This window comes from Coturnix japonica, chromosome 9 (assembly GCF_054131305.1).
Source record: "Coturnix japonica strain WE chromosome 9, WE-NBRP24, whole genome shotgun sequence".
Taxonomy (NCBI): Eukaryota; Metazoa; Chordata; class Aves; order Galliformes; family Phasianidae; genus Coturnix; species Coturnix japonica.
The window spans coordinates 10155918-10181980 of NC_140671.1; the positions used below are offsets into that span (position 1 = coordinate 10155918).

At 54.9% G+C, this 26063-nt stretch overlaps 1 protein-coding gene and 1 long non-coding RNA gene across 6 annotated transcripts in view; one reads left to right on the forward strand and one right to left on the reverse strand.

Moving 5' to 3' along the window:
- Window positions 1–269: 269 nt before the first annotated feature.
- LOC116654118 (uncharacterized) lies at window positions 270–1127 on the reverse strand. The gene is made up of 2 exons (XR_004309043.2): window positions 941–1127; window positions 270–398 (listed from the first exon to the last, which is right to left on the reverse strand). It is a non-coding gene; the product is annotated as an uncharacterized LOC116654118 (long non-coding RNA).
- KSR2 (kinase suppressor of ras 2) overlaps window positions 1060–26063 on the forward strand; it is a 48650-nt gene continuing 23646 nt past the window's right edge. For 3 of the 5 annotated variants that reach the window (XR_014931767.1, XM_085508779.1, XM_085508780.1), the window contains exons 1-7: window positions 1070–1445; window positions 4465–4605; window positions 5235–5385; window positions 8039–8528; window positions 18025–18206; window positions 24076–24145; window positions 24765–24848. Coding sequence is in view for 3 of the 5 variants with exons in the window: in XM_085508779.1 (XP_085364905.1) it covers window positions 1266–1445; window positions 4465–4605; window positions 5235–5385; window positions 8039–8528; window positions 18025–18206; window positions 24076–24145; window positions 24765–24848 (1298 nt within the window). In the remaining 2 variants the exon portion in view is untranslated. Of the gene's footprint in view, window positions 1446–4464; window positions 4606–5234; window positions 5386–8038; window positions 8529–18024; window positions 18207–24075; window positions 24146–24764; window positions 24849–26063 lie in introns of those variants that run through there. The other 2 variants (XM_085508781.1, XM_085508782.1) reach the window with 2 other exon arrangements.

Here is a 26063-nt window from a genome sequence, read left to right on the forward strand (position 1 = left end):
CCTCCATTACACATCCACTTCACACCACCCCATCCCCACCGCCATCCCACTCCCCTCCCACCCATTCCTAAAGGTCACACAGCAGGACATTCTGTGCCACATGGGAGCACCCCATCCCACCCTTCCCTTCCTGAGAGTACAGCACCCACGTACAGCATCCAGTACAGATGGGTGCTATGGGAAACAACATCTGAGCACAGAGATCCGTGCTCTGTTATCTCTGTGATGGTTACTGAGAGTCCCCATTAACCACAGGAGCCATCAGGAGATAACATGTCCCAGTGTTTTGTTTTTGCTCCAGTTAGTGACAGAAATTGCACTGCAGTTCAGACCCAGGCAGTATTTCAATATTTGCCTTCGCAAACTGCCCACGAACAGCAAATGCTCACACCTTAATCCTGGAAGGAAGAAAAAGACCTCTTAGATCCCTAACCACCCCCCCCCCCCCACCATTACAGTAGTGCTTCCATTGCCGGAGGGTCCCCTACTGCATCAGCACCTCATCACTGTCCATTACCATACAGACACCTGTTACCCCATAGCCCCCCATTAGCCTCCACCCCCTCCAATATCCCATAGGCCCCCCCTACATCACAACCTCCATTTCCCCATAGCCCCCCACTATCCAACAGCTCCCCAACACCCCATAATCCCCAATATTACCCCATAGCCCCCATGATCCCATAGCCCCGTTACCCCCTTGTCTGCCATTACCCAATAGCATCCCACCACCTCCCAACTCCCCACAGCCCCACAGATCCCCTTACCCTCCAGCCTCCCCCCATAGCCCCGCATTATCCTCCAACCCTCTTTACCCCACAGCCTCCCACCACCCCATAGACCCCCCAACAGCCCCCTTACCCCATTACCCCTTAACGCCCCATAGTCCCCCCCGGACCCGATCCTCCTCCCATCCTCTCTCTGCAGCACCACTCCCCACCGCTCCCTCCGCCGCTCCCCTCTCTCTGCGCCGCTCTCTCCTCGGTGCGGTGCGGAGCGACGCGCATCCAACGCGCGGCCCCGCGCTCCCGGAGCGCGCCGCCCCCGCCCCCGCCCCGCCGCGCCCGGAGGAGGGGGGGGGAGAGGCGGCCGCACGGACGGGCGGTGGGCACGGCGGGGCGATGCTGCGGGCCGGGCCCCGGCGGGGCTGAGCCGCGGGCTGGGGGGGGGGCGGGGGGTGGGCGGCCAAAGGGGGGGGGGGGACGGCCGGGGGAGCGCGGGGGGGCGGGAGGGAAAAGGGGAGGGGGGGGGGGGGGCGGCGAGCGATGGATGAGGAAAACATGACGAGGAGCGAGGAGCAGCAGCAGCTGAGTTTGCAGAAGGCGCTGCAGCAGTGCGAGCTGGTCCAGAACATGATCGACATCAGCATCTCCAACCTGGAGGGGCTCCGCACCAAGTGCGCCGCCTCCAACGACCTCACGCAGAAGGAGATCCGCACCCTGGAGGTAGGGCCGGGCCCCCCCCGCCCCCCCCCCTTTCTATCCGTACACCCCCCCCCCCCCCATCCCACCCCTCCCGCAGCCGCCGGCTCCCGGTGCCGCCCCCCCCCGGCCCCGCCGGGCTCCCCGCGGCGCTGCGGAGCGGCCGAGTGAGGCTGCGCGCTCTGCAGGTGGCCGAGGGGGAACCGCGGCTCCGGAGGATGCTCGGCCGCAGCTCCCGGGTTGCTCCGGGCCTCCTCCGTGTCACCGCCGTGTCCCTCCGGCGTCCCCCGGCCTGCGCGCATCCCACCGCCGGGACCCCGCGTCCGACCCCGAGCTGCGTCCCCCGGCCCGGCTGCAGCCCTGCCGCCTCCTGGACCCGCACCGGGCTGCGTCCCTTCGGCCGGGCTCTGCCTGCTCCACGGCCTGGCCTCGTCCTTTCCCCCAGGATCCTAAATCCCTATCAGGATGCACCCTTGGGCCTGGCTGCATCCCTTCCTTTGGGCTTTTATCAGCTGCATCCCTTTGGCCTGCCTGCATCCTAGCTGTGGGGCTACAATCCCTATGGTTTGGCCACATCTCTTCCTTTGGGCTCCCAGTTCTCCATCAGCCTGCATCCTTTCAATGGGGCTGCATCCCTTGCTCCAGGCAGCCCCACTAAGCTGCATCCTTGTGGCCTGGCTGCATCCTTTCCTCTCGGTTCTGAGCTCCCAGTCAGCCTGTATCCCTTCCTCTGGGCTCTCCCTTCCATGAGGGATGGCCGCAGCCCTTTGGCCAGGTTGCATCCTACCCACCAGGATCCTGTATCCCCCACCAGGCTGCATTGCCATGGCCTGGCTGCATCCCTAAATCACCAGCTGCATCCCTTTGGCCAGGCTGTGTCCTATCCAAGGGGCTGCAGCCCTATGATTTGGCCACATCTCATCCTCCGAGTCCCTAATCCCCCATAGGGTTGCAGCCCTCCCCTGCACTCCTCCGTCCTCACTGTGCTGTATCCCTTTGGCTGGGTTGGATCCTGACCTCATCCCTTCCTCCAGGGCTCCCCATCAGGCTGAATTCTTCCTACTGGACTGCATCTCTTTGACCTGTGGCCACGTCCACATCACAGGGTGGGGAATAGATGGGGGATGTGGGAGGGTGGTCCCACCTCTGTCTCATGGATGGGACTGGGGGGTTGGTGGAGGTGATGGCTGTGCTGATGGGCTCCTGGTGGCATTGTCCCGGGGTTCTGTTGGCATCAGTGGGGCCACACGTGGCCCTGAGCTGCCACCTCCACGTCCCAAGGCCGTGACGCAGGTGCGGGGGCACCGCTTGGCTGGAGTGAGGTCTGTGTGTGTGGGTTTACTGTCCTAAATCCTCATTTCAAAGGATGAAGAGCAAGGCTGGTTGCTCATTTCTTTGATTTGGGGTCCCTGTGATGTGGCATCTGTCCCTACTGGGGGGACACCGCAGGGAAATCCCACTGGGGGTCACCAGAGGGTTGGAGAGCCCCGAGCACAGCCTGGCTGCTGCCACCCCTGTCACAGGAGAGTGATGTAAAGGGGACACTGCTGCACCTATATGTAAAATGCATATGGATAGATAGAGCAGCACGCACACACGTCTGCATACAGGTGCCACAAAGGCTCTGCTGCCCCCCAAGCAGCCCATTCCTGCTGCCTGCACTGCCCCTGGGTCCCTCTGTGCTCATTACACAGGTGGGAAACTGAGGCACGGACAAGCTGCATGGTGTCAAGGTGGCAATGCAGGATCCCAAGCACTTGGTGTGGAGGTGGAGGGCACTGTGCTGCTCGTGGGATGGCTCCTTTACGCCCATGTGGGCCCAGGGGATGCTGCTGGAGCAAGAACCCACCTGCGCCCTCATTAGCACTAACGAAGCTCCTCTGTTCTCTCCAGGCTGTGAGGTGGTGTCCCCACCTGCAGCTCAGAATAGCTGCATCCATAGGGATCTGCAGTTTTCTCCCCTTAGATCCCAGTCCCATCCTTGCCCATCCCTGTGATGCTGGTGGCACCCCTGCCCCATGTCCCAGCCCTGTCCCTGTGTCGGTGCAGCTTGGACACCCCACTGCTCCCCATTCCAAGGAGCAGTTCTGGGATGGAGGTGCTTGGAGGCAGCCCAGTTCTGCCCATGGCCTTTCAGCTCTGTGTGGGGCTGCGTGTGCTCCAGCCCTTCTATAGGGGCAGGGAAAGGTTTGTGTGATGCCCACATGAATCTCAGCAGTGTGAGCCTCTCTGGGGTGAGAAAAAGGGCACAGTGCTTCCCAACCCCTCCTTGGATGCACTTGGAGGAAGGATCACTTAAGTAGCACACATGGGGACGGCCCCAGCTCTGTGGGGTGATGCAGAGACCTCATAAGGCTTTCTTGGTTGGCTCTATTTGAGACAATAATTTTTGGTATTAACATCCATCTGGTTGGGAACCAACGGGGTCAGGAGCTCCTGCCTCAGAGCTGGGAGGTGTTGCTCTTTGGGCCCCCCAATACCACACCGTGTGCCCATCCATCCCACCATGCTTTCTGCTCCCAGCACATCTATTTTGGGGGCTCTGGGCAGGGGCACAGCACCATCTAGCGCTGCCGGCGGCGGGGAATCTCCCAGCTGGAGAGCAGAGAGGGAAATCCCTGCAGGCTCCCGGGGCTCTGCTCTATATTTCCCAGAAAGGAGGGCAGGCGCTCGGTGGCGTTATTTTGGGAGCTGAGCGTGTGAGTGAGATGGCTCCGCAGTGCTGCTGGGCCCAGGGAAGGGGGTGGGTGCACGCTGCTGCTGCTGTGGGAAGGGAATACAGAGTGAGCACTGGGAGGTGGTGATGCTCCAGGCATGGTGGGCTCGTGTGGGGTCTCTGCATCAATACTGGGCACGGGTTGGGTCAGCAGGTGAGCAGTGATGGAGAAGGGCTGCCCCTGTCATTCCCCTGCATTAGGGGGAACCTGTGGGGTGATGTCCATCCATCCCTAGAGTGAAGGGATTTGGGGCTGGGGGTGAGATAGCCCCCATTGATTTCCAGTTCGGAGGAGGGGGTTCCATGGGGTTTTCCCTTCTCTCACAGAGCAAGCTGGTCAAGTACTTCAGCCGGCAGCTCTCCTGCAAGAGGAAGGTGGCCCTGCAGGAGCGCAACGCCAAGCTGGAGGGCTTCCCCCAGCTCCTGCACTGGTTCCGCATCGTTGACATCCGCAAGGAGGTGATGGAGGTAGGGCTGGGGATCCACCCTGTCGTCTGCTGGGTTGGGGTGGTCCACATCATCTACTGAGTTGGATGTCCTTACCATCTCCCACACTGGGAGTACCCACCCCATCATCCCCCAGGCTGGGGATCCCTCTAGTGTTCTCCCATAGTGGGGCCATCCACTCTGTCTCCTGCTGGTGATCCACTGCATCCCCTGAGTTGGAATCCCACACCATCTCCCACACTGTCATCCCAGCTCACAGCTGGGGGTCTCTTGAGTGAAATCTGGCAAGGGGACAGTTGTTTCCCAGGGTGGAAGCTGCCTCAGAGCTGTGCTTTTAGGCTATAGGGTCACCATAGCAAGTGGTGGTGGAAAATGGTGCAGGTGGGCAGTGGGACCTGATAGTTTCACTGCATGGAGAGATGCTACAAGGAGGGGGGTGGTGCTGGGCAGAGCCCCCCATGGCTCTGCCAGCTGTGGGTGTGGACACCCTACTGTTGTGTAGGATACATCCACCCCCCAGACCCCAAATCCCTCAGGATGGAATGGCTCCTTGCTCCATGGAATGGCTCCTTGCTCCATACCCCAAGGATCTCATTGAGCAGCAGATGCTCATGGGTGGTTTTTCCCCCTCTGTTTCCCCCCCTTGGTAGGAAATAGCCCCCGGGCAGCTGAGCCTGGAGGAGCTGCTGGAGATGACGGATGACCAGGTGTGTGAGACCGTGGAGAAGTTTGGGGCCAACAGTGAGGAGTGTGCCCGCCTCAATGCGTCCCTCTCCTGCCTCCGCAGCGTCCATAAATCTGGTGAGCAGTGCTGGTGACCTGGGAAACGACATCCAGAGGCTTCGGAGAGGGGGATGTGGTCTGAAATAGGGAAAGGAGAACCTGTTTGGGTGCTGGGTACCAGCTGGGTACCACCCGCACACATCCCCTTGGTTGGGTACCAGCCATGTACATCCCTGTGGCAAGGAGGCTGGTGGGGGGGAGGTGGGGGCTGGGAAAGCCCTGTAGCCTCTAAAGGCCCCACCACGGAGCATCCCTGTGCTGAAGCCTTGCTCCTGCATGGTGGGGGGGCGGAGGGAGGGCTTGGCGGTGCGGCTGCGGCGCGGTGTGGCCGGGCGGTGGCAGCAGAGATCCGCAGAGACTCAGCGGTTCTCGGCAGGGGGGCTGGAATATGGGACGTGGGGTTTGGGGGCTGGAAATGGGGGGGGCTGCAGGCTGGGGGTGCAAGAAGGGCGGGGGTCCCCTCCGTGGGGCCATCTCTAAACCTGTTGGCATCCTTGGGCTGTTTGTATCCCCATGTGCTGCGCTGTCTTCCCTCCCCAAAATCATCCCCCGCTGATGGGGAGGGGGCAGTTTAGAGCCTCCCCCCCTGGGAAGCGGCCGTCCCCTCTGGTGCTTCATTGCACCCAAGGGGAGGAAGGCGGTCCCTGCTCACACAGGAGCATCCCAGTGGATATGGGGGACGCAGGATGATCCCTGCTGGCGTTGTGACCCGCTGTGTTGTCGTGGCAGCGCAGCGAGGTAGGAGGGCAGAGCAGCCCAGCCTGACATTTCCTACAGAGCCCCACCGCCCCAAAGGGCTGCTCCCCACATCCAGCTCCTGCCTGGCTTCCTGCCCTCTTCCCTTTGGCATTTTCCCTAAAGCTCTCCGATATTTGAGGAAGGGCAGCAGCCCAGGCGGGCTCTCAGCCAACGCTTTGTTTAAACACCTTTGACTTTTAAAGCCCGGTGCAAACAAATGCAGCTTGACTTGCACCCCCCTCCTACCCTTGTTTTGGGCTGCACTCAGCAGAGGGAATTCCCATTTGGAAAACAATGGGAAGCTCAGGTGGAGAGGATGAGGGTGTTTGCTGGAAGCTGCTGGAGGCTGCAGGAGGGCACTGGGCTGCCCTATGGGAGCTCCTGCACCAGCCGCCCTGCTGATGCCATTAAGGAGCAAGGTGCCGCTTCTCCAAATCACCACGTAATGTCTCCTCGAGCTGTGGAGGTGGTCAGTTTCTAGAAGCCCAGATTAGCTGTAATAAAGCAGCAGTGAGGTGCGGCTGGTAACCTTTTCCATCCATCTCTATTTATCGAGTCGTTCATTAGGGGCTGCTAATTTCCCAAGCCAATTCCCTGTGTGGATGGGGCTGGGAGGAGGAGGGGGGTCTCTCCATTGCGGCTCTGATGGTGATGTGTTTATGATGGGGTGGTTTTGGCTGATGGGGGCCCCTCTGACCCACGTGTGTGCTGGAAGGATCCCTGGATAGTGCACAGATTGCACACACATTGCTCCATCAAACCCAGCACTGACCCTATATTAACATAACTGTGCTAAACAGCAGTATTGGATTTCTCTCTGCTGTGTGCTTGGCTGTAGGATTTATTAGCAGGCCGGGGCTGGAAATGAGAGCTGAGCAGTGCCTGTGGATGGAGCTGTGAGCTGGGGTTATTGGTAGCGTGGAGAATGGTGCAGCACTGTGTTTGTGTGCGGCCACAGGGGGACATGGGAGCCTCCATCCCAAATTCTGCCGCAGGGGAAAGCTTTGGCTTTGGAAGGGCTGAGAGTGACTTGAGACGTGAAATGAGGTGTAGGATGGAGAAGGATGAAGTGCTGGGCATCCATTTCAGGGTCAGCCTGTGGGGTGTGCAGTGGGAACAGTGGGAACAGACCATGTCAGTGCCCACCTGGTCACTAAGTGCTGCTATTGGGGAAGGAAAGGGGAGAAGCTGCCCCGAGCTCCTCAGGGGGGGGGCATTCCCTGGGTCTGGCATCACTCCACACAGATCCCACTGGGTGGCAGTGTTCTCGTATGGCACAAGGAATGAGGTTTTCCTATAGAAGGATTTACATCTTCGTTAGCTTTATTTTCTTCTTCATAACAATCCAAGAGAATCCCTCACCCCATTTTCCCTATCAATCTAATCCCGAAGCTTTTGCAATACCAAAGCCCTCTCCTCCTTTGTTTTACCCCTCTCTGAGCCTGAAGCAAAATGCTCCCGTCAAAGAGGCTCAGTTAGATAATGGGGCCGGCAATTAATAACCAAACAAAGGGATGGGGAGAGGCGCTTTTAAAATAAAGAGCCGACATTTCTTATGCCGCTTGCCTTCGAGGCGGCGATCAAAAGCTGTCGGGGCCGGGAGCTCACAGCTGCTCCATCACTGTGGCACTCTGAAGTCGCAGCCGACAGCTCCTCACTCATCCCTGCACCGCAGAGACTGATAATGAGGGGCTGTGAGGTGCCACGCTCCCTTTTCATTTGGTCTTTCCCTCCCCCCCCCCTTTCGTTTCTGCAAATCGCACCGATACAAAGGGGTGAAATGAGATGGGGGTGCAGTGAGATGGGGGTGTTGGAGCTTGGATGGGCTCTTTGTTCCCTGGCGGGTTTGGGATGGATCCCTCCATAAGGCTGTGTAGGGCTGGCTGGGGGCATAGCGGGTCCACCCCATGGCTCTATGTGTGCTCTGTCGCAGGCGGCAGCCTCTCCAAGCAGGACTGGACCATCCAATGGCCCACGACAGAGCCGGGCAAGGAGAACCAGCCGGGCTGTCCCCCAGAACCCGCCCCGTGGAGCCGCACGCACCTCTCGGCCAGCCCAAAGCCCCCCGCCAAGTGCGCCCAGCACCACTGCCACGGCCCCCTCTACACCCACGTGGACCGTCTGACCGTGGAGGGTCACCCGGGGCTGTGTCCCCCCGTGGAATCCGGCCACCGTTCCCTGCCTCCCTCCCCTCGGCAGCGACACGCCGCTCACACCCCTCCACGAACCCCCAACATCGTCACCACCATGACGCCGCCGGGCACGCCGCCCCTGCGCCGCAGGAACAAGCTGAAGCCCCCCGGCACTCCGCCCCCCGCCTCCCGAAAACTCATCCACCTCCTGCCCGGCTTCACCGCCCTGCACCGCAGCAAGTCGCACGAGTTCCAGCTGGGGCATCGCGTGGACGAGGCGCACACCCCCAAGTAAGTGGGTCTCCCGTTAAGCCCCCCATCCTTTGGGGTCCCAAATGGTCCATCTGACCCCAGGGAGCTGCGTGGAGATGTGTCAGAGTGGGGCTAAGGAAAGATTCTGACCCAGGGGAAGGTGGGCATGGCACAGCTCTCTGGGGCAGTGGGCACGGCCCTGAGCTGCCAGCACTCGGGGAGCGTTGGGACATCGCTCTCAGCCATAGGGTTTGGGTTCTGGGTGCTGTGCGTGGTGTCACCATCCCTGGTGGTGTTCAGGGAACGTGGTGGTGTGGCACTGAGGGATGTAGTCAGTGTGTTACGGTGGGGGTGGACTCTTAGATCTTAGAGGTCTCTTCTTAGTGATTCCATGATTCTTTGGGACCAAGGGTTGGATTTGGTGATCTCCATGGGCCCTTTGCAGCTCGGGATATTCCATGATGCTGTGCCTGGATGTAGTTTTGGGGTGCTCCAATTTAACATCCCACCAAGGCAGGGCTGGGACCCAGCGTGCAGCCGGACCACGAGACACAAACAGGGGACAAACTCCTGTTCCAGCCGCAGCACGCACGTATCCCACCCCTTCCCCAGTCTCCACTCCCGGTGCCTTCTCATCCCCGGCGTTAACGCGGCGCTCCGGCTGCTCCTGCTCTGCAGCCCGGTGCCGGCAGAGGCTGCTGCTGCGCTGGGAAGCGGACCTGTCCCTGTCCGCTCTCTTTTCGGGAGCAAACCCCAAACCTTCCAGCTCTGTGCTGAGGATGGGTGGCAATGTGGGGTGACCCTACAACCCCCTCCCTCATGTCCACATCCCCAGTAGCTGTGGCAGCGCTTGGTGCCAGCAGTGAGGGCTGCCATCCTCCTCCCATCCGGGCAGTGATGGATTTCTGTGTGTCAATGAGAAATGCTTTGGGAAATGATTTGATTTTGGTTCCTGCAAGGTGACGTTTGGGCACCTGCGCAACCCCTTCCCTCCCCCCCCCCCCCCCCCCACTGCTGCCTTTGGTTCCCCTGAGTCATTTGATCATTGCACACCCCAGGTCGTGGTGACACGGCTTCAGGGTGAGGATGGAGATGTGCACAGAGCATGAAAGCTTTCATCTGCTGCTTCCCCATGGGGATGGGTGAGGCAGGGAGTGGGGTGCCATGACTTCTTTATGAGAGCCGAGGAGAGCTCAGAAACATCAGAGAGGGCTTTGACATCAGCACAGCCTCACAGCCCCATCCCCTCTGCCATCACAGCCCCATCCCTGACCACATCCCTCTGCCCAGCGCCACCTCAGATGCTGGGATGACCCATTTGCTGGCCACCAGCTGCAGCCCAAGGAGGGATTAAACTCAATTTAAAGTTGAAAGGGAACAAATATTGATAGGGCATCGTTGGGGTGCTCATCTGGGGGTATGGAAGGATGGGGTGCTGCGTGTCCCAGCCTCCCCAGAGCTGCTGCCAGTGCTGAGGAGGTTAATTTTCTCTAATGGCACTTAATGATTTTCAGGAGGCAACCACTAAATCCCGCTTCCTAATCCCATTAGCGCTCAGGGATGACAATTAGTGTGTTTAGGAGGCAGCTTCATTTTGCCCTGCCCTGCAGCAGCCGAACGTGGAGCAGTGCTGCAGCCTGGCTGCTTTTCCTGCCATGGAGAAGGGCCTTCTTGGGCTCTTATCAGCTAATTCTCATTTTACGGCTGTGTGCGTTCTGGGGCGGTTTCTCTTAATGTCTTCACTTTCACGACTTCCCCTCCTCTGTGCTCTCTGCAGGAGGCAGTTTTCCTCCTGACCTCAGCCACGAGGATCACTGAAATGGAGCTTTTGGCTCTAAATGTTTTTTTTTTTCCCCGGCTGCACACTCGTGCTTTCAGCACATTAACCTCCTCATTACTGCGGGTGTAGCCCCATACTGCCTCTTTTATACCCCTACCTGGTGGGACCCACCCCAGGGCCAGTCCCCAGTGAGTGGCCGTGACCACAGCAAGACCCTGGGCTCAGCTCTGTCCCCACAAGCAATGTGGCTGCTGCTTTCCATTCTATGATAGCTGACGCATTTACTCACATTTTGCTTCAGAGCTTGTTTCTAGGGGTTCAATCCATTCCGTACACCAAAGCCTTCTGCAGCAGGGGTTAAACTTGCAGAGCTTACAGCCTCCAGCTGCTGACCGTAACTGTGGGGCATGGAACATTACTCCTTGAAAGATCCCCTGGCTTCCATAAATCCACAATCCATAAACATCTCATGATTGGTCTTGAAAACGGAAACCAAACATTTAGAGTGGCTGATAATATAATGCCCATTTAATACCTCATGAGTTCCACGGGCCATTTACATCTTTCACGGATAGTTAATGATTATTCATCAGCAAGAAGGCAAAAAAAAAGCCCCAAACACCAAACACCGAACCCAACAAGCAACCTCAGATAGCAAACAGACTGTGAAAGGTCTTAAAAGAGATATGAGGTGGGGAGCAAAAGTTGAGATGATTCAAAGCGTGTGTGGGAGCCTGGGTTAAGGTGTGTGGAGGGGTGAATAAGGTTGGGAATTGCACTGAGGGCACTTGGTGTGCAGGTGGGAAAGGCGGCCTGGGGATGAGCAGCTCTCTGCACTGTGGGCATTGAGGTTGGGTTTGGATGCTGTTTTTCACTATCTGAATGATGCTGTGTGGGATGGTGACTCTTTCCAGCTCTTACCTTCTCCTTCTGCTCATTTCTGTGGCACCTGGCACTATCTAATGCTCACATCTGGCACCTCTGCTTGTGGCTGGTTGCTTCCCCATCCTATGCAATAGAAAACCCTCTGAGAACGGTGCGTCTTCCACGTTCCTTGCTGTTCCCTTTCACTCTGCCTTCCTCAGGCATTGGCTCGGCCCAGGGCAGCCCTGCAGGGAGTGATCAGATCTTCAGTGGGGTCAAAACCATCCCCTCAGAAGAACTGAGCTGTGCTGCCCCAGTGTTAGCCATGTATGCTCAGGAAATAAGAGGATGGATCCATGCTGGCTGGCTCAACCATGGCCATTTGTAGGGTGGGCTGAGGTAGGGCATCCAGGCAGGAACCTGAGAGCAGAGGGCTCCCACCCACTGCCTGTTGTTAGGCTGCCCCTCATGAACCAGCTCAGCAGTGGGTCATTCATCCTGCTGTCCTGCAGCCTTTGCCATAATGATGTTTTTCCCTCGTATCAATCCCAATCACTGCTCTTAGCAAGCAGATCAATTATTTCCTGTTCTACATGGGCTGCATTGAGGCAGCTCCTGTCTGGCACTGCTTCTTCCAGCCTTGGTGATGCACGTGGGCTCATGGTGATGGGGATGAGCATTAGTGACTGTCCCTAAATGCACACACAGTCCCTAGGCAGTATCTTAAGGGTTGTGTTTCCCACTTGTACACAGCCTGAAGATGCAGAGACCATCCCAGCCCAGGTGCAGCAGGGGGAGAGCTCTGCAGAGTGGGGACTGGGAGAGCCAAACGAGCAGCATCCCTGTATCCAAATAGCTCTCCTGATTAATCTCTGTGCTTTGGTGGTGAGTCAGTGGAGCCGTGCACAGGTTCTGGATCACCTCCAGCCTTCTCAAAGCACGGCTCACACACCATGTCCTGACAGTGATGGGTTGCCTTCGTCCCGAGCTGGCTCTGTGCTGCCATCATCCCACTGCTCCGGGCTCTGCTTCTCCTTAGGTATGTCATTAATGTTAATTACTGCTGCGGCACTCCATCAAGAGGAGCAGGAGCTTTCATATGCTTGGAGGAGAAACTTCTCACCGTGTCCTTTAACAAGGAGCCCAGCCGCCTCTCGCCACTCGGCAAGCTGTGAACGTGGTGATGCATTTAGATGGGGATCGGTGCTGGGGTGGGATGTGTGGGGCTCTCACTGCCAGCAGTGTGGTGAGGTGTCGGTGTGGGAGAAGGGCACAGTGCTGGGGCATCAGCCAGGAGGTCAGGCTTGAGCTGATCATGGAATCATAGAACAACTGGAGTTCAGAGGAACCTTTAAGAGCATCCATTTCCAACTCCCAGGGGCTGCCTACCCCCCCAGGCTGCCCAGGGCCCCATCCAGCCTGGCCTAGATCCGTTCCTACAGCTTTTCTAGTCTCTTCCTTTTCTCCCAGCTGTGGCTTTGCAGGGATGATGAGAAGAATCTCCCACAGCCTCTCCTTTATGTGCCTCAAGTTATGGGTGAGCTCACTTTCCCTCCAACATTGTGGTCATCCCAGCGTGGGCAATGCATGGACCAGGGCTTTGCTGGCTTCCTGGGTAGTTACAAGGAGGCAACAGAGCTGACAAGGATCTCAGTCTCCCCCCAGAATCATAGTTTGCTCTCAGTTCTCCTCTACTTCTCCTCTGGAATGGATCTCCCCAAGCCCACAGTGCTCACAGCGTGCATCAGCTCATTGCACCCCAGGGCAGCCCATGAAGGAGAACTTCCCGTAGCCTTGTCTGAGATGAAAGGTTTGCAGCACCGTAATTAGCTTAATGAATTTCTGCCTAGGGCTTTCCAGGCACGTGCAGCCTGTGCTTCCCCTCTGGTGGTGTTCATTGTGGGGAATTGCCTCCAAAAATGGGAGCACGCATGGGGCTATGCAGCACGCTGCTCTGCCTCGGGATGGAAAAGGTCCATTGTGAGCTCCCCATCCCCTCAGGGCTCACCATGTGCCTTTCAGACCTTAGTTCAGAGGTGACCATGCTGGGAAACAAAGTCAGCATCCCTCTTTGAGCCACTGCCAAGCTGGGAGCAAAACCCCAAATCCTATCACCCCACCTGTTTCTTTTAGCAATTCAGGGGCTCCATCACCTGTCCCCATCCTCACCCTTCCCCACATTGGCTGCTCGAGTCCATCTGCCATCCCTGTGCTCTCCTCAGAGGATCATCAGGAGGAAATCAAGGAAGCAGAAGTGCCTAAAGAGCAGCAGGACCTCCAGGCAATTAGCTCCTCTCCTCCTCCCCGCAGCACCCTCACTGCAGAGCGCACATCCCAGGGGATGACGCGGGGCTGCAGCTCCCTTCAAAGAGCCTCTGAGTGCTGTCATTTGCAGCCGTGCTAAAAAGTTCTGCTTTGTGCTCCAGAAAGAGAATAATAGATCAGTGAGAGCCGAACCTCAGAACGCAGCCAGAACGAAGCGAGGACTGGCACTTGGATCAATATTTCACTGTTGACTTTGATATGGGAACCTGCTTTTCCTGTGGCTGGAGCTGGGCTGTGGTTGCCTCTTGCTGTAATGAGGGTAAATGTAACACCTGGTAGGTTGGGTTTGTTTTTTTGGAATATCAAGGCATTATTGCTCAATGCTGGCTGTGTGAAGGAGCTTTCCTGCTCAGCAGCACACTGCCTTTCCTATGCCTCAGTGCTGGGTATGCAGGCAGCTGACTTGGCGCAAGCATTCAGGAATGGAGCAGAGGGAGCACTTCGTCCTGAAATATTTACCATAAGCTCAAATCCACGGGCTTTCTCCCTTCTTACAGCCATTCCCCATCCATTCTGCTGGGCCAGATGTGGCCGTGTGCCATGCAGAGCTCCTTTAATGCAGAATATAGTGCAGTTAAGGCAGTCAAAAGGCCATCGATCTTCAGGGCTGAATCCCAACCGCCGCAACCCAGACGGCCGCAGCCTTCAATCCTCTGCAGAGAGCTGACCAAAATGCTGATGATTCCTTTCTATTTTATTATATTTTGAATGTTTCACCCCATCTCCCTTCCTTTAAAAGCGGCGCTGCCGTTGATAATTGGAGTGTGCAGGAGAGGAGCGGAGCGGTGAATGACACCCAGCGCGGTGCAGGCAGGTGCAGGGGCACATCACCTGCTCCTGCAAATTGCCTCTTTTTAATCTTGCTGTTAAGATAATGATGGCAGCAGGCTGACAACACATGCCTGCAGAGCAGGTACTTAGCCCGCTTGTTTATCCACCTATTATCCATGCAGGTTTCATTTGGCAGGGGTGTATGGGGTACCGTGGGGTGAACAGCCCCACTCCTGTCCCTTGTTGGGTTGGCCATGGTTACAAGGAGGGAGGGGGGCGGTGCGTGGTGTACATCACACATTGAATATCTCCTTTCCCATTGATGCTCCCTTTGTTGGGATGCACAGATCCCATCCCCAGCCCCACACACCTGTCAGCACTGCCGAGTGCCATCGCATGCCTTTTGTCCCACTCTCTGCTCCTCTTTGTCCCCGTTGCCTGAAACCCTCTATTTCTTTCTGATGAGCTTTTGAGTGGTTTTGCATAGCGGGTGGGGATGGGCCCTTGGGGCGGATTGACACCTGAAGGGATTTGCATGGAGCATCTCACACTGCCGCACTCTTTTTATGTTTCCCTTTTAGCAAATGATAATCTGTTTAGCAAAACCTTGCATGAAATGACGTCTGTGCTGGGGATGTGTTCTGTGCTGTGTGCTGGTGGTGGGGATAATTGGTGGCTCTGGTGCTGCTATGGGTCAGAGTTTGGGCTGGAGAGGGTTTCATGCCCAAGGAGGCTGTGGATGCCCCATCCCTGCAGGCATTGAAGGCCAGGCTGGATGTGGCTCTGGGCAGCCTGGTCTGCTGGTTGGAGACCCTGCACACAGCAGGGGGTTGGAACTGGATGAGCACTGTGGTTTGGAGGCAATTGCTCTCAGAAAGGGAGGTGATACATTGGCACAGACTGCCCAGAGAGAGGTGAGATCACTGTCCCCATGGCGGTGCAGCCCATGGGGGTGATGTGGTGCGGTCACTCTGGTGCTATTCCTCAAGTTTCATGGGCTTTGAGCGTGGAGGGGGAACTCTTGGTGCTCCTGTTTGCTTTGCAGAAGGCTTAGAAAAAACTAATATGTAATAAGTGGGTTATCACAAGCTCCCCAGTGCAGGTCAAGGCTCATTTCAGTGGTCACCCAGCTGTGAAGGCAGTACACTGCTCTCTGCACTGTGATGTCGGACACTATCACTGCCATCTAAATAGCCCTCATTGGGCTCTGCAGAGCTCTGCTGCACTGCCCGTCATTCTGCTGTGCCTTCTCCATACCATCACCTTACAGGGCTCTTATAGGGACTGCCTTCCCCTCCTCCAGTATGGGGTTGCAAGTGGGGCTGGATTAGCATAGCCCTAGGTGCATCAACCCCAAAGGCAGCCTGCATCCTGCACCCCACTCGCACAGAATTAGCCCCAGTGAGGACCTGAGGCAGTGTCCCCATGCAGCTGGTTGTGGGGCTCTGTGCCTCTTCCTTTGGGGTGCTGTTAAGCTCCTTGCCCTGTGCTGCATGGAGCAGTGTCCTGGCTTCTCCTGTCGCAGGGAGTGGAGTTGATGGTAAACAAGCAGCAGCTTGAAGCTGCTCCGTATCCTCAGCACGCTGCTTCCAGCCCGCAAAGGTCGGTCTGTCTGTCTGTCAAGCTGTCAGCTCCCCAGGGGACACCTGTCCTCATGAACCTTTCTGAGGGGAGGATGCTCCAGCAGCAGCATCCCACTTCCCTCCTCAGGAGCAGCAAGCCTCCCCTCCCTGCCTGCTCTTATAGGATGGAGAATGGGACCAGTGCTGTGGTGACCCTCTCCAGTCGGGTGGTGGGGTCAGGACTTTGTGCATGTTAATTATCGTTATTATTATTATTATTATTATTATCTGAAAAAAAAACAGGGGAAGAGAGAGAAAAATCTCTCTCTGTCCAAAATCACTCATCCTTCCTAATAATGAAAGCTGTCACCAGCCCTGCTTGGTGAGGAAATGATGCTCTCGGTAAATATTTGGTCTGGAACTGATTTATGGGTGGAAAAAAATGAGATTAGTGGTTAATCACAGTGCTGCAGGAAATGCTTTGGGATGGGCTGGGGGGAGCTGTGCCGAGGGCTTGGGCAGAAACCTGGTGGTTGTGTTATGGGGTGTGTGTGGGAAGGTTGGGCTGGGGGGCAGGGGTTGGGATGGGATGGATGGGTCAGGATGGGGAGCAGTGGTCAGGCTGGCTCTGGGTGCCACTGAACTTCCCTTCATCCTGTTGCTTTGTGGGTTTACTTGAAGGGATGGGGTTTTAGGGTTGGGATGGGTGCCAGGTGTGACTGGTATCAACAATGGGGCTGCCCTGCCCTGCAGCTGCCTGCCCTGTGCACCCAAAGAAGTTATTACAGGGACCCTAAAGGCAGCAGTGGCTTTTCCTGTGCAAGGAAACAATTAGCTTATTAGAGGGTGGGTTAATTTTCATATGCTAAGGGGGACTGGCAAGTGCAGAGTGCTCATTTCCTACCAATTGGCAGGGCCAGATGCCCGGGTGCTCCGGTCAGCACTGCTGGAGCAAGGGCAGAACAAGACCTGGAGCGGGTGGAAAAGCATGTGGCTGTCTGTGACAGGAGAGGATGAAGGGGAAAGTTTCCAGAGAGCGATGCAGGGATTTATGCCCCCCTACACCACTGCACGTCATGGTGTGCCATTGCACAGTGCAATGTGGCATGGAGCAGCATGGCGTTGTATGGCATTTCCTGGCACTGCACAGCACAGCATGGTGTTGCACAACATTTCTTGGCATTGCACAGCACAACATGCCGTTGCACAGTGTTTCTTGGCATTGCACAACTTTGGATGGTGCTTGGTTGGGCTCTGGGGCCAGATGCTGTGGGTTTCCCTGCTGGGCTGCATCTGGATGCACCCAGCTGCTGCTGCAGAGGTGCCACAATTCATTCCACTCCCACGTTGTTTTCAGTCTAATTAGGATTATAACAATATAGCCAGGAAACAAATGCAGTGGATTGAAGAAAAGGCTGTAATTTGGCTGCACATCAATGCTAACCGTACCATCGGCTCACGCGCTGTGACGTTAGGCACGCAGGACATCCCCTGTCCACATCCAGGAATGTTTCTTGATAACAGGACTATTGCTCAAAAAGGGGCTTTCTGTCCTAAATCCACTGAAGGGGCTGAGCTGCCTTTCCCAGTGTCTGGTTTGGGGCACAGCTGCCCTTTTTCTCCCCAACTAGAACATCATAAATCCCTTGGGGTCTCATGGGAAGGTCTTTGAAGACTCGTGTTGCTGGATCACCAATCCATGCAGGCAGTCTGGAGTGGGAAATCTGAAATGTATGGTTTACTTTATACATAGTCTTGTGGGTCCCTTCCAATTTGGGGTGTCCTATCCTATTCTGTCCTTTCCTGTCCTGTCCCATCTCATTCTATGTTGTCCCAACCCATCCTATCCCTATTTGTATCCTTATCCTATTGTATCCCATCCCTATTTCTTTTCTGTCCCATCCTTGGGATTTGTGCCTTCAGGTCACTAATGTCTGACACATCCTTGTGTTGACAGGGATGGTTTTCAGGGACATGGATGGGCAGGGTGGGGGCTGACAGTGGTTTTGTGGATGGTGAAGCTCTCGAATGCAATGTTTTCCTTGACATTTCGCATAGATTGCCTTTGTTGTTGATGATGGCAGGGAGGGATTGAAACTTCTCACAGTGCTGTGGGTCCAATTATCCCACAGACTTGTGAGGCAGCACAAGTGAGAATTGCTCCTGGGTGCATGGTGGGGGAAACAACCAGGCTTCCTCATGCCTTACTCCCCTCTCCTCCTTCCTCTCCCAGAACAAAGAAGAAGAACAAGCCCCTCAACCTCAAGATCCACAACAGCGTGGGCAGCTGTGAGAACATCCCTGCTCAGCGCTCACCGCTGCTCTCTGAGCGCTCCCTGCGGTCCTTCTTTGTGGGGTACCCTCCGTTCCTGCCCTCCACGCCTCCCGTCCACACCGAAGCCACCTTCTCTGCAAGTGAGTCACAGCTGGGGGGGAAATGTGGGGGCACCAGGGCTGCAAACCTGAATATGTGTGTCTGTGTATGTGCCAAAAGACTTGTAATAATTGTTGAGCCGTGCAAAAGCGATTGGATTGACAACTGTACTGCAGTATTGCTGGTGTCAAGATAGATAGGGGGAGGAGATAGGGGCAGGAGGTTGGCCACTTTGATCAGGAAAATCCCTGTGCTTTCCCTGTGCTGCCTTTTACTGATTGAGAGGGGTTCTCAAGGGCTCCTTTGTGGTTGCAGCCATTGCTTTGCCTCTGTGCATGGATGCTGGGGTCGGGTGTTGGGTTTGGGTGCTTGAGTCGAGCATTGGAGTTGGGTGTTGGGGCTGGGTGCCTGTATTGGCTGTTGGGGTTGGGCACATGCTGATGCCAAGCCCTATGCAAACTGGTGGAGCTGGAGCTCAGCCGGTGATCACAGCCCTTGTTTTCTGGTGTACCTCAGTTCATTCTGTGGGATTGGAAGGTGTCAGCAACCAGGTGTGATGCTCAGCCCTCACCAATGGTGGATTTTCTCTTTGCCCTGTATCTCACACTGTGTGCATGCATGCAGGACCTTGTATTTCAAGGAGATTTCAAAGACCTCACGATTTCATGGAACCATGAAATGATTTGGGTTGGAAGGGACCTTAAAGACCATCCAGCTCCATTTCTTTCTCACTCCTCTCCTTCATCCCTACCAGCCCCATTTGGTGCACTTTTGCTCCCACTTCCTCAGTGCTGGGCACAATGGGAGCTGGCAGCAGCTCTGAGGGCAGCAATGCTATTTATAGGGAGATGTCCAGCTACCTGACGCTAGCTGGCATGGCCAGCAGATTTGCCTGCAGCGAGGGTATTTTTGCCTCTCTCTGCAGCACTGCCTGAGCTCCGCTTGCAGCCCTGGGTAGTGGACCAGAAACTGAGAACTAAAGCCTGTTCTCTGCAAACCGTGGCTGTGTCTGGTTGCATTAGGCTTCCTCATGCATCAGCATTGGATTACATCCCGTGGTGTGATAACCTGATGCAATGTGGCAGAGCAGGAAGGCAATACAATGAGAAGTGATGGAGTAGCAAATGACTGGCGCTGCTAGAGAGGTGTCTCCTCTCGTTTCCCTCCTCTCAGCCCTTTGACTTGCTTAGTTGATGCGGATGTTCATTTTTGGAGTTTGACGTGAGCCATGGAGAGAGGTTGATCCCTGTTGAGAGGCTTTAGCTTCAGCTGCGGCGCTCATTCCTTGTGGAGAGCATCAATGTGTCTGTTGGTCCTGGGCACCGAGCACGTTGCACACAAATAGGATGCAAGGCAAAATATAAGCACAAGTTCTGTCATGTTTCTGCATTGTTTCTGAACCTTTGTGTTGGCTTCAAGCAGTGTCCTGGGTTTCCCTATGCTCCTATGGCCCCAACCCTGTGGGTGATGTGGATGGGGCAGAGCAGCCCCCAGACAGCAGGTCATGGATGGGGTGATGTTGGTGAGAAGGGTGGTGGGACAAAACCTCAAAGCAGGTTTGCTGTGCTCACACCCCGTGGGTTTTGGAGCTATGTATGAATCTTGTAGGCAGCAGCCGGGTGCTGGCACTGCAGCAGGGTGATGGAGCACTGGGGCTTAATGGGGCTTGAAACCAGGGCTTGCTATGTTGTGGAGAGAAGATGAGTGATGGCAAGCAGTGCAGAAACGTGGTGATGTGCGGGGAGGAGTAAATGGCTCCAGGGCAGCCTGCTCCCTTGCTCCAGGTGGGGAGATCACAGCACTGGGATGGAGCCTTGTGAGCCCTATGGGAAGCTCCAGGCATGCTTTGGTGACTGCACATTGCTCCCAGCATCTCATGGGGCGCTGGGTTTTCCTATTTGTCTTTAGTGTGATTGGGTTTCCCACATGCTGCTGGATGGATTTAGTTTTTCTGAAGACAATACACCAACCTGTCCTGGTCCCCAGGGAATCTAATGTCCCCATCCTTACCCTTGAGCCACAGACAAAGCTCAACAGCCAACTTCTCCACAGTATTCCTTTCAGTATTCCTTTTCCAAAGAGCACAGCTTTATAAACCCAGTGGGAAAAATGCCACCTCCCTGCCTGACACGGTATATATCGGTGCTGATCTTGTTATCCAAGCATTAGAGCAAAGCAGTGCTGTTGCTGTTGGGTGGAGGTGCAGCCTTACGGGGCCCCAGTCTCTCAGGCTCCAGGCAGCTGTCTCCTGAGGATTTCCTTTTACCTGCTCACATCTGACTGCTCACAACAGAACCGTGCTCCCAACTGAACTGTTCCTTTTTGTTTGTGAACAGTGGGTTTTCCCTAATCACAATGAATTTGCAGCTGGAACATGAAGGAGAGGCTGGCACTGCAGAAGGACGCTTTTCATCTTACAAATCTCAGCAGAGGGGTGAAATTCCCTCCCAGCAGGGCCAGGATGCCAAGGAAATCAGATCTGAATTGACTCTTATTAGAAGACAAACAGTAGAGAAAAAGAAATAACTTTTGGGGTGCCCTCGAACTGTAAAAGATAAAGAAGTGTCTGCTCCCTACCCTGGTGTGGTGGGCAGGGGGACACTGAGGATATTTGGATGTGGCTCTTGATGTGCACCATCTGCCCTCACCGCTCTCCTTCCAGCTGTGTCCAGTCCTGCAGAAGAAAAGGAGAATCAAATGCAACCCAGTTCAATTGAACACGGTGCCCTGCAAGTATCATGTAGCTTGTCCTCTGCAAACTGAAGCAACTTGTGAAGTCTCCGTGTGCAAGGACCTTGCTAAATGCCTTCCTATGGCACACAGCAAAAGCTCTTTCTGTGGCCGGGGGCACGATAGGAGCCATGTAGCATTCCCTGGTATATGGAGTTATGTGCAGTGGCCACACAAGGTCTTGCTCTTGCAGAGTTTTCTATCCTGGCTGCACCGAGCCTGAGAAAACAGCTTTTTCTGTGCAAGACTGATTGGCCCTGCAAGGCTCCCAGTGGGAAGAAAAATCTCAGTTCCAGCATTTAAATCAATTAAGTGACCAAACATGACGTTTTGGCCATATAAATAGGATTGTCATGCAACAAAGAGGAACTGCTGTTATGAAGTGACTTTTGCTTTTTTATTTACCAGAAATGCTCTGGGAATAGCTCTGCCTTGCTTACCTCAACTGCTGCTGAGCTGAGGTTTTATTTGGACCCACAGGACTGTGGAACATCCTTCCACTCCCAGCAGGGACGATGCAGGGACATCCCTGTGCTGTGGTGTGACACAAGCCCATATGAACCCAAGGGATGTATTGTGTTTCAGTCCCGTGTATGGTAAAGAACAAGGCATGTTGGATGCCTTTTTTAGCCTGCAGTATGCAAAGGATTTATATTCTGTGCACCCACCCTCGGATGATACTCCCAGTGCATTCAGTGAGGGTGAGCTGAGCCCCAAGCCCATCACTCCCCATCTGCCCCAGAGAGGCTGGGAACCCCAAATAGACGAAATCCGGGAGCTCTGGCTGCCCTTATCCATGCAGTGTGTTGCTCCAGCATCCTCCTCCCACAGCCAACAGGGGCCAGGAGGGCGTCACGGCCCCATCACCACTCAGCAGCATCCCGGCCCCGTCACCTGTGACGCGCACGAGTGCCACTCAGGGACCCATCAGTAGCGCTTGTCACTGCTACGAGGTGACAGGGGCTCCTCTCCCCTTGTCCGCTGTCACTGCTGCACCGGACACGGCTGTCACCGTCCCCCTCTCTGTCTCTAGGCACATCTGATACCCGTCAGGCGTGGGCTGTTGACTTGAGATGAAGCGTTCCATGCCCGTTTGTGAGCAGCTGTGGGAAGTGTGGATGTTTTGGGATGCCCTGAGTGCACGACTGCCTCTCTGGGTACCAGCAGCCCAGCTGCAGGGCTGGTGATGCTCTATGGAGATGGATGTGCACCCAGGATGGGCCCAGTTTTGGGGGTTCTGGAAGGGGGTGGTTTGGCTACTCAGCTTTTCCTGCCTTCCTCTCTCACTGGAAAAACAAAGTCCCTTTGGTATGAAAGGGGTACAGCACAGATCCTTGCTAAAAACAGGGTGAGGACAATGCCAAACCTGCATGGATCCAGCCCCACAGTGGCCTTTCTGAAGCAGCAACGTCTTGTCCCCTTTGCTCCTACCCATGGCCACAAGGTTTCATCTTATGACCACTTCTCATCCTGGTGATCTTGGGGTTTGGATGGGAGAATTTGCATCCCATCAGAATCATCCCCACTTTCCCCTTGGGCGCAGCCCTCACTTAATCACACCTGAGACAAAAGGAATACCTGACTTAACATGCACAGGTGTATGAGAACTGTTTAGTCCCACCCACAGGGGGAAGGTTCCTCCTTGGTGGAGCTTTCACTTGTGAATCTGGAATCTTCTGATATGGGTGAGCAATCTTCCTCCCTTCCCTTATAGCACCTTTCTATCATGCTGGTCCTTCTGTCATCACACTTCCGTCGTAATGCCTTTCCCATCACCCTGCTCCATCCAATTGTTACAATAGGTGAAAGGAGAGAATCACCAGTTAATTTGCAAAGCCCCCAAATCCTTGGGGCTGTACCAGGTGCTGCTCCCCTCCTGCAGACAGCAGTGCTATTGTTGGGCATGCTGCTCTGTGTGCTTCATTCCCTGTAATGGAGATAATTAACCATGAAGCACACAGGTCTCATTTTTGTTCAGAGGTTAACCCTCCCCCCCCAAAATACACTTTAATAAGTTGTGCAATGAGTGCATTTAGAAGGTAATTAAAAGCCTCAGCCATCTTTCTGTCTCCCCTTTCCTGGGATGGCAGGATTTAATTGGGACCAGCTGAAAGTTGGTACAAATAAATTGTGGCTGCTAAAGCAGAGCTGGTAATTGAATTTGGGAGAGGAGCTGTTCTGGCCTCTTTGATTGGGACTGATGGGGTGGGGGGGATTTTATTTGTGTCATGTGATTTACATGTGGGAAAATGGCACTGAGAGGACAGAGTGCTTTGAGATTCATCCCCAAAATGCATCCACCGTGTGGAGATGTGGGTGCTGAGAGACACGAGTCAGAGATATTGGAAATGGTAATAAAAATACAATAGGCAATGGTGTAAAATGGGCCGCAGGGGCAGCAATTATCTTAATTGACTTTGTAGTCCTCAAACATCTTAATTGCTAACTGTGCCCCAGGGTTGGAAAAGCCAGGGAAGGAGTGATGTGGGGTGGTTTGGAGATCCTTTATGGAGCACGGCAATGGGTGTGGGCATGGAAATGTAACCTTCAGCCTGACTGCAATTACAGCGCGCTGCTGCCCGCTATATTAAAGTGGGATCTGAGAGCAAACAGCCGCTGGCGGGGATCACACCGCCCTGTGTTTAGAGAGGGATTTGCCTGTGCCCAGCCGATGCTGGGGCTGCAGCTGTTGGATGCCCAACCCCACATCTCCCCTCCCTTACCCAGCCGAGGTCCTGCTGCCCTTTCTCCTCCCTTTCCCCCTGGTGAAGTACACAGAGACTGCTTTCCTTGTTGATCATCTATTTGAATAAGAGTTCACTTGTCTTCCAAGCGGCTGATGCTCAGCTTTTTTGTTCAGCCAAAAATGCGAATGAGAAGTGTGATGTCTTACTAACAAATGATGCCATTTGTGCTTCGTTTTCCTTCTCTTCAAAGATTGCTGCACCTCCTGCCTTGCTTTCTGACCCAAGGCTGCTGGAGGGGCAGGACCCCACCTTCCCCCTGATCCAAAGCTTAATGGGTCTTTTTGTGTGTGTGGGGGGGGGAGGGGGGGGGGGGGACGGAAAGGAGCCTTCCAGGATATCTCTGAGTTTGGCAATACCTCGTATTTTGATGCCTCTGCAACTCCAGCTTTCTTCTGCATTAACCCCAATACTTTCCCCATCTTGCCCCCTACAGATACGCTGTCAGTGCCTCGCTGGTCCCCACAGATCCCCCGCCGAGACCTGGGCAATTCCATAAAGCACAGGTATGCAGGATGGGGGCAATCAATGGGGACACCAGAGCTATCCTTGTCCCATCCCTGCTCCCCTGGGACATGCCGCAGCCCCAGCACAGTGTGTGGCATGCAATGAGCATCTCCATGTCCTCCCATTGCACAACATCAGAGCTCTGCGTCAAGTTCCCCCTTTCTCCTGCTTGGCTGCACTGTGCCAACAGCCCATTAAAGTCCCATTTCAGCTCAGATTTGGGTCAGATAAGGCTTGAGCTGCTATCAATAAAAGCCGTGCGTTGGCCATGACCTTCCCAACCTTCAACAAATTTCCCATTTCCAGTTTACTGTCTGTCTTGCAGGAGGGTGAAGAGCTGAAATAACCTTGGTGTAGGCTGGAGGCTGAGTGCTGGGTCGGGGGGGGGTTTCATGCACGGAGCATCGGGTGGGCAGAGGTTGGAAGCTGCAGGTTGTCTTCCTTGGTGCCCACTTTGATGTCCTTTGGAGCATGCAAATCCAAAGGGAGACCCAGGGATGTGCTCTGGCTTCTTTAGAGAGGTGCCTCTTCATTTCTCTGAGTGCAGCAAAGGGTGGTTTGGCACGCATCTGGAGGCATTTGTGCTGTAGGAATTGCTCTCTGCCTTTTTCCCCGCAGGTTCTCCACCAAGTACTGGATGTCCCAGACCTGCACTGTCTGTGGGAAAGGAATGTTGTTTGGCTTAAAGTGCAAAAACTGCAAGTACGAAGCTCAGCAGGTTGCTGCTTCGGGATGGTGAATGCTGCAGTGGTGAAAAGGGGCAGGGGCTGGGGATGAGGGGATGATGACAGCATCTTCTGAGTGGGAAAACACCCAGCTTGGGGCTGAGCAGGAGTCTGAGGGATGAAAGCCTTAAGGGCTTCTGTTTAGCAGTGAGTGTGTGTCAACCCATCCAAACTCATAACAAAGAAGTGGGACGGTGATGGAGGAGTCCATGAAGTCAGCAAGAGATGGACACAGATAGCGAGGCGCACGTTAATGCCATTTAAACGCAGGGCTGTCCATCCCCAGGCAGTATCAAGCAGGAATCAGCACTTAGTGAAACTGCTGCTGGAGCCCAATTGCCTTGCTAGGGATCAGTGCTGGGAATTTGCTGATTGCTGGTAACTGAGTTAGCAGGGCTATCAAGCAATAATGATCGCTGGGGCCGCTGATTAAATGCTGATGAGTTAGCAAATGGGGATTGGAATTGTGGTGAGGAATGTGGAGTTACTGCTTGGGTCTGGGTGGTGGGGAGGGTTTTCTGGAAGTGATAATAGTAAAAAAATCTGTTTTGTGGTTATTCTTTTTGCTTATTATTCCCATGAGTGTTGAGTGACATCTGCATGCATTGCCTTGTTTCTTTGGGAACCTTTCACCCTTTCCCTCTGTGTAAGGGCTGGGAAGTGACCAGGATGTGCCCTGCTCCTGCTTCCTGCATTACTTATTGAAGAGCAAATGCATGCCATGCTTTTAGAAAGGATTCCTATTCACTGACTTTCTTGTAGCACCTGGCCCAGTGCTACTTTTCCCCTACCCCTAACAGAGCAGTAAATCAAACAAATAGAGCAAAAAAAGACGAGGAAAAAAAAACCAAAAAGCCCCCAAGCCTCAAATACCAAATTAATCTCTGCCTTTCCCTTAAGGAATGGCTTTGCAATAAAAGCCAACATGCGAGGTTCCTGAATTTTCATTACCCAGCTCATTGACTTGTAGCTGCTGCCGTTTTTCCTCCTTTGCGGATGGTCTTTGAATCCTGTTATATTTTTTTCCCCCCCTTTTCCCCTGGCTCTTCCCATCCACGGGACTCTTTTCCATCCTTAATTGGGAACAAACAGGAACATTCTGGGGGCGTGGGAGCTGCTGTTGCTCTATGCACAGCCCCAGGGTGCAGCCCTCCTGGGCTCTAGCTCTACGATGCTCACCACAATGCCTACA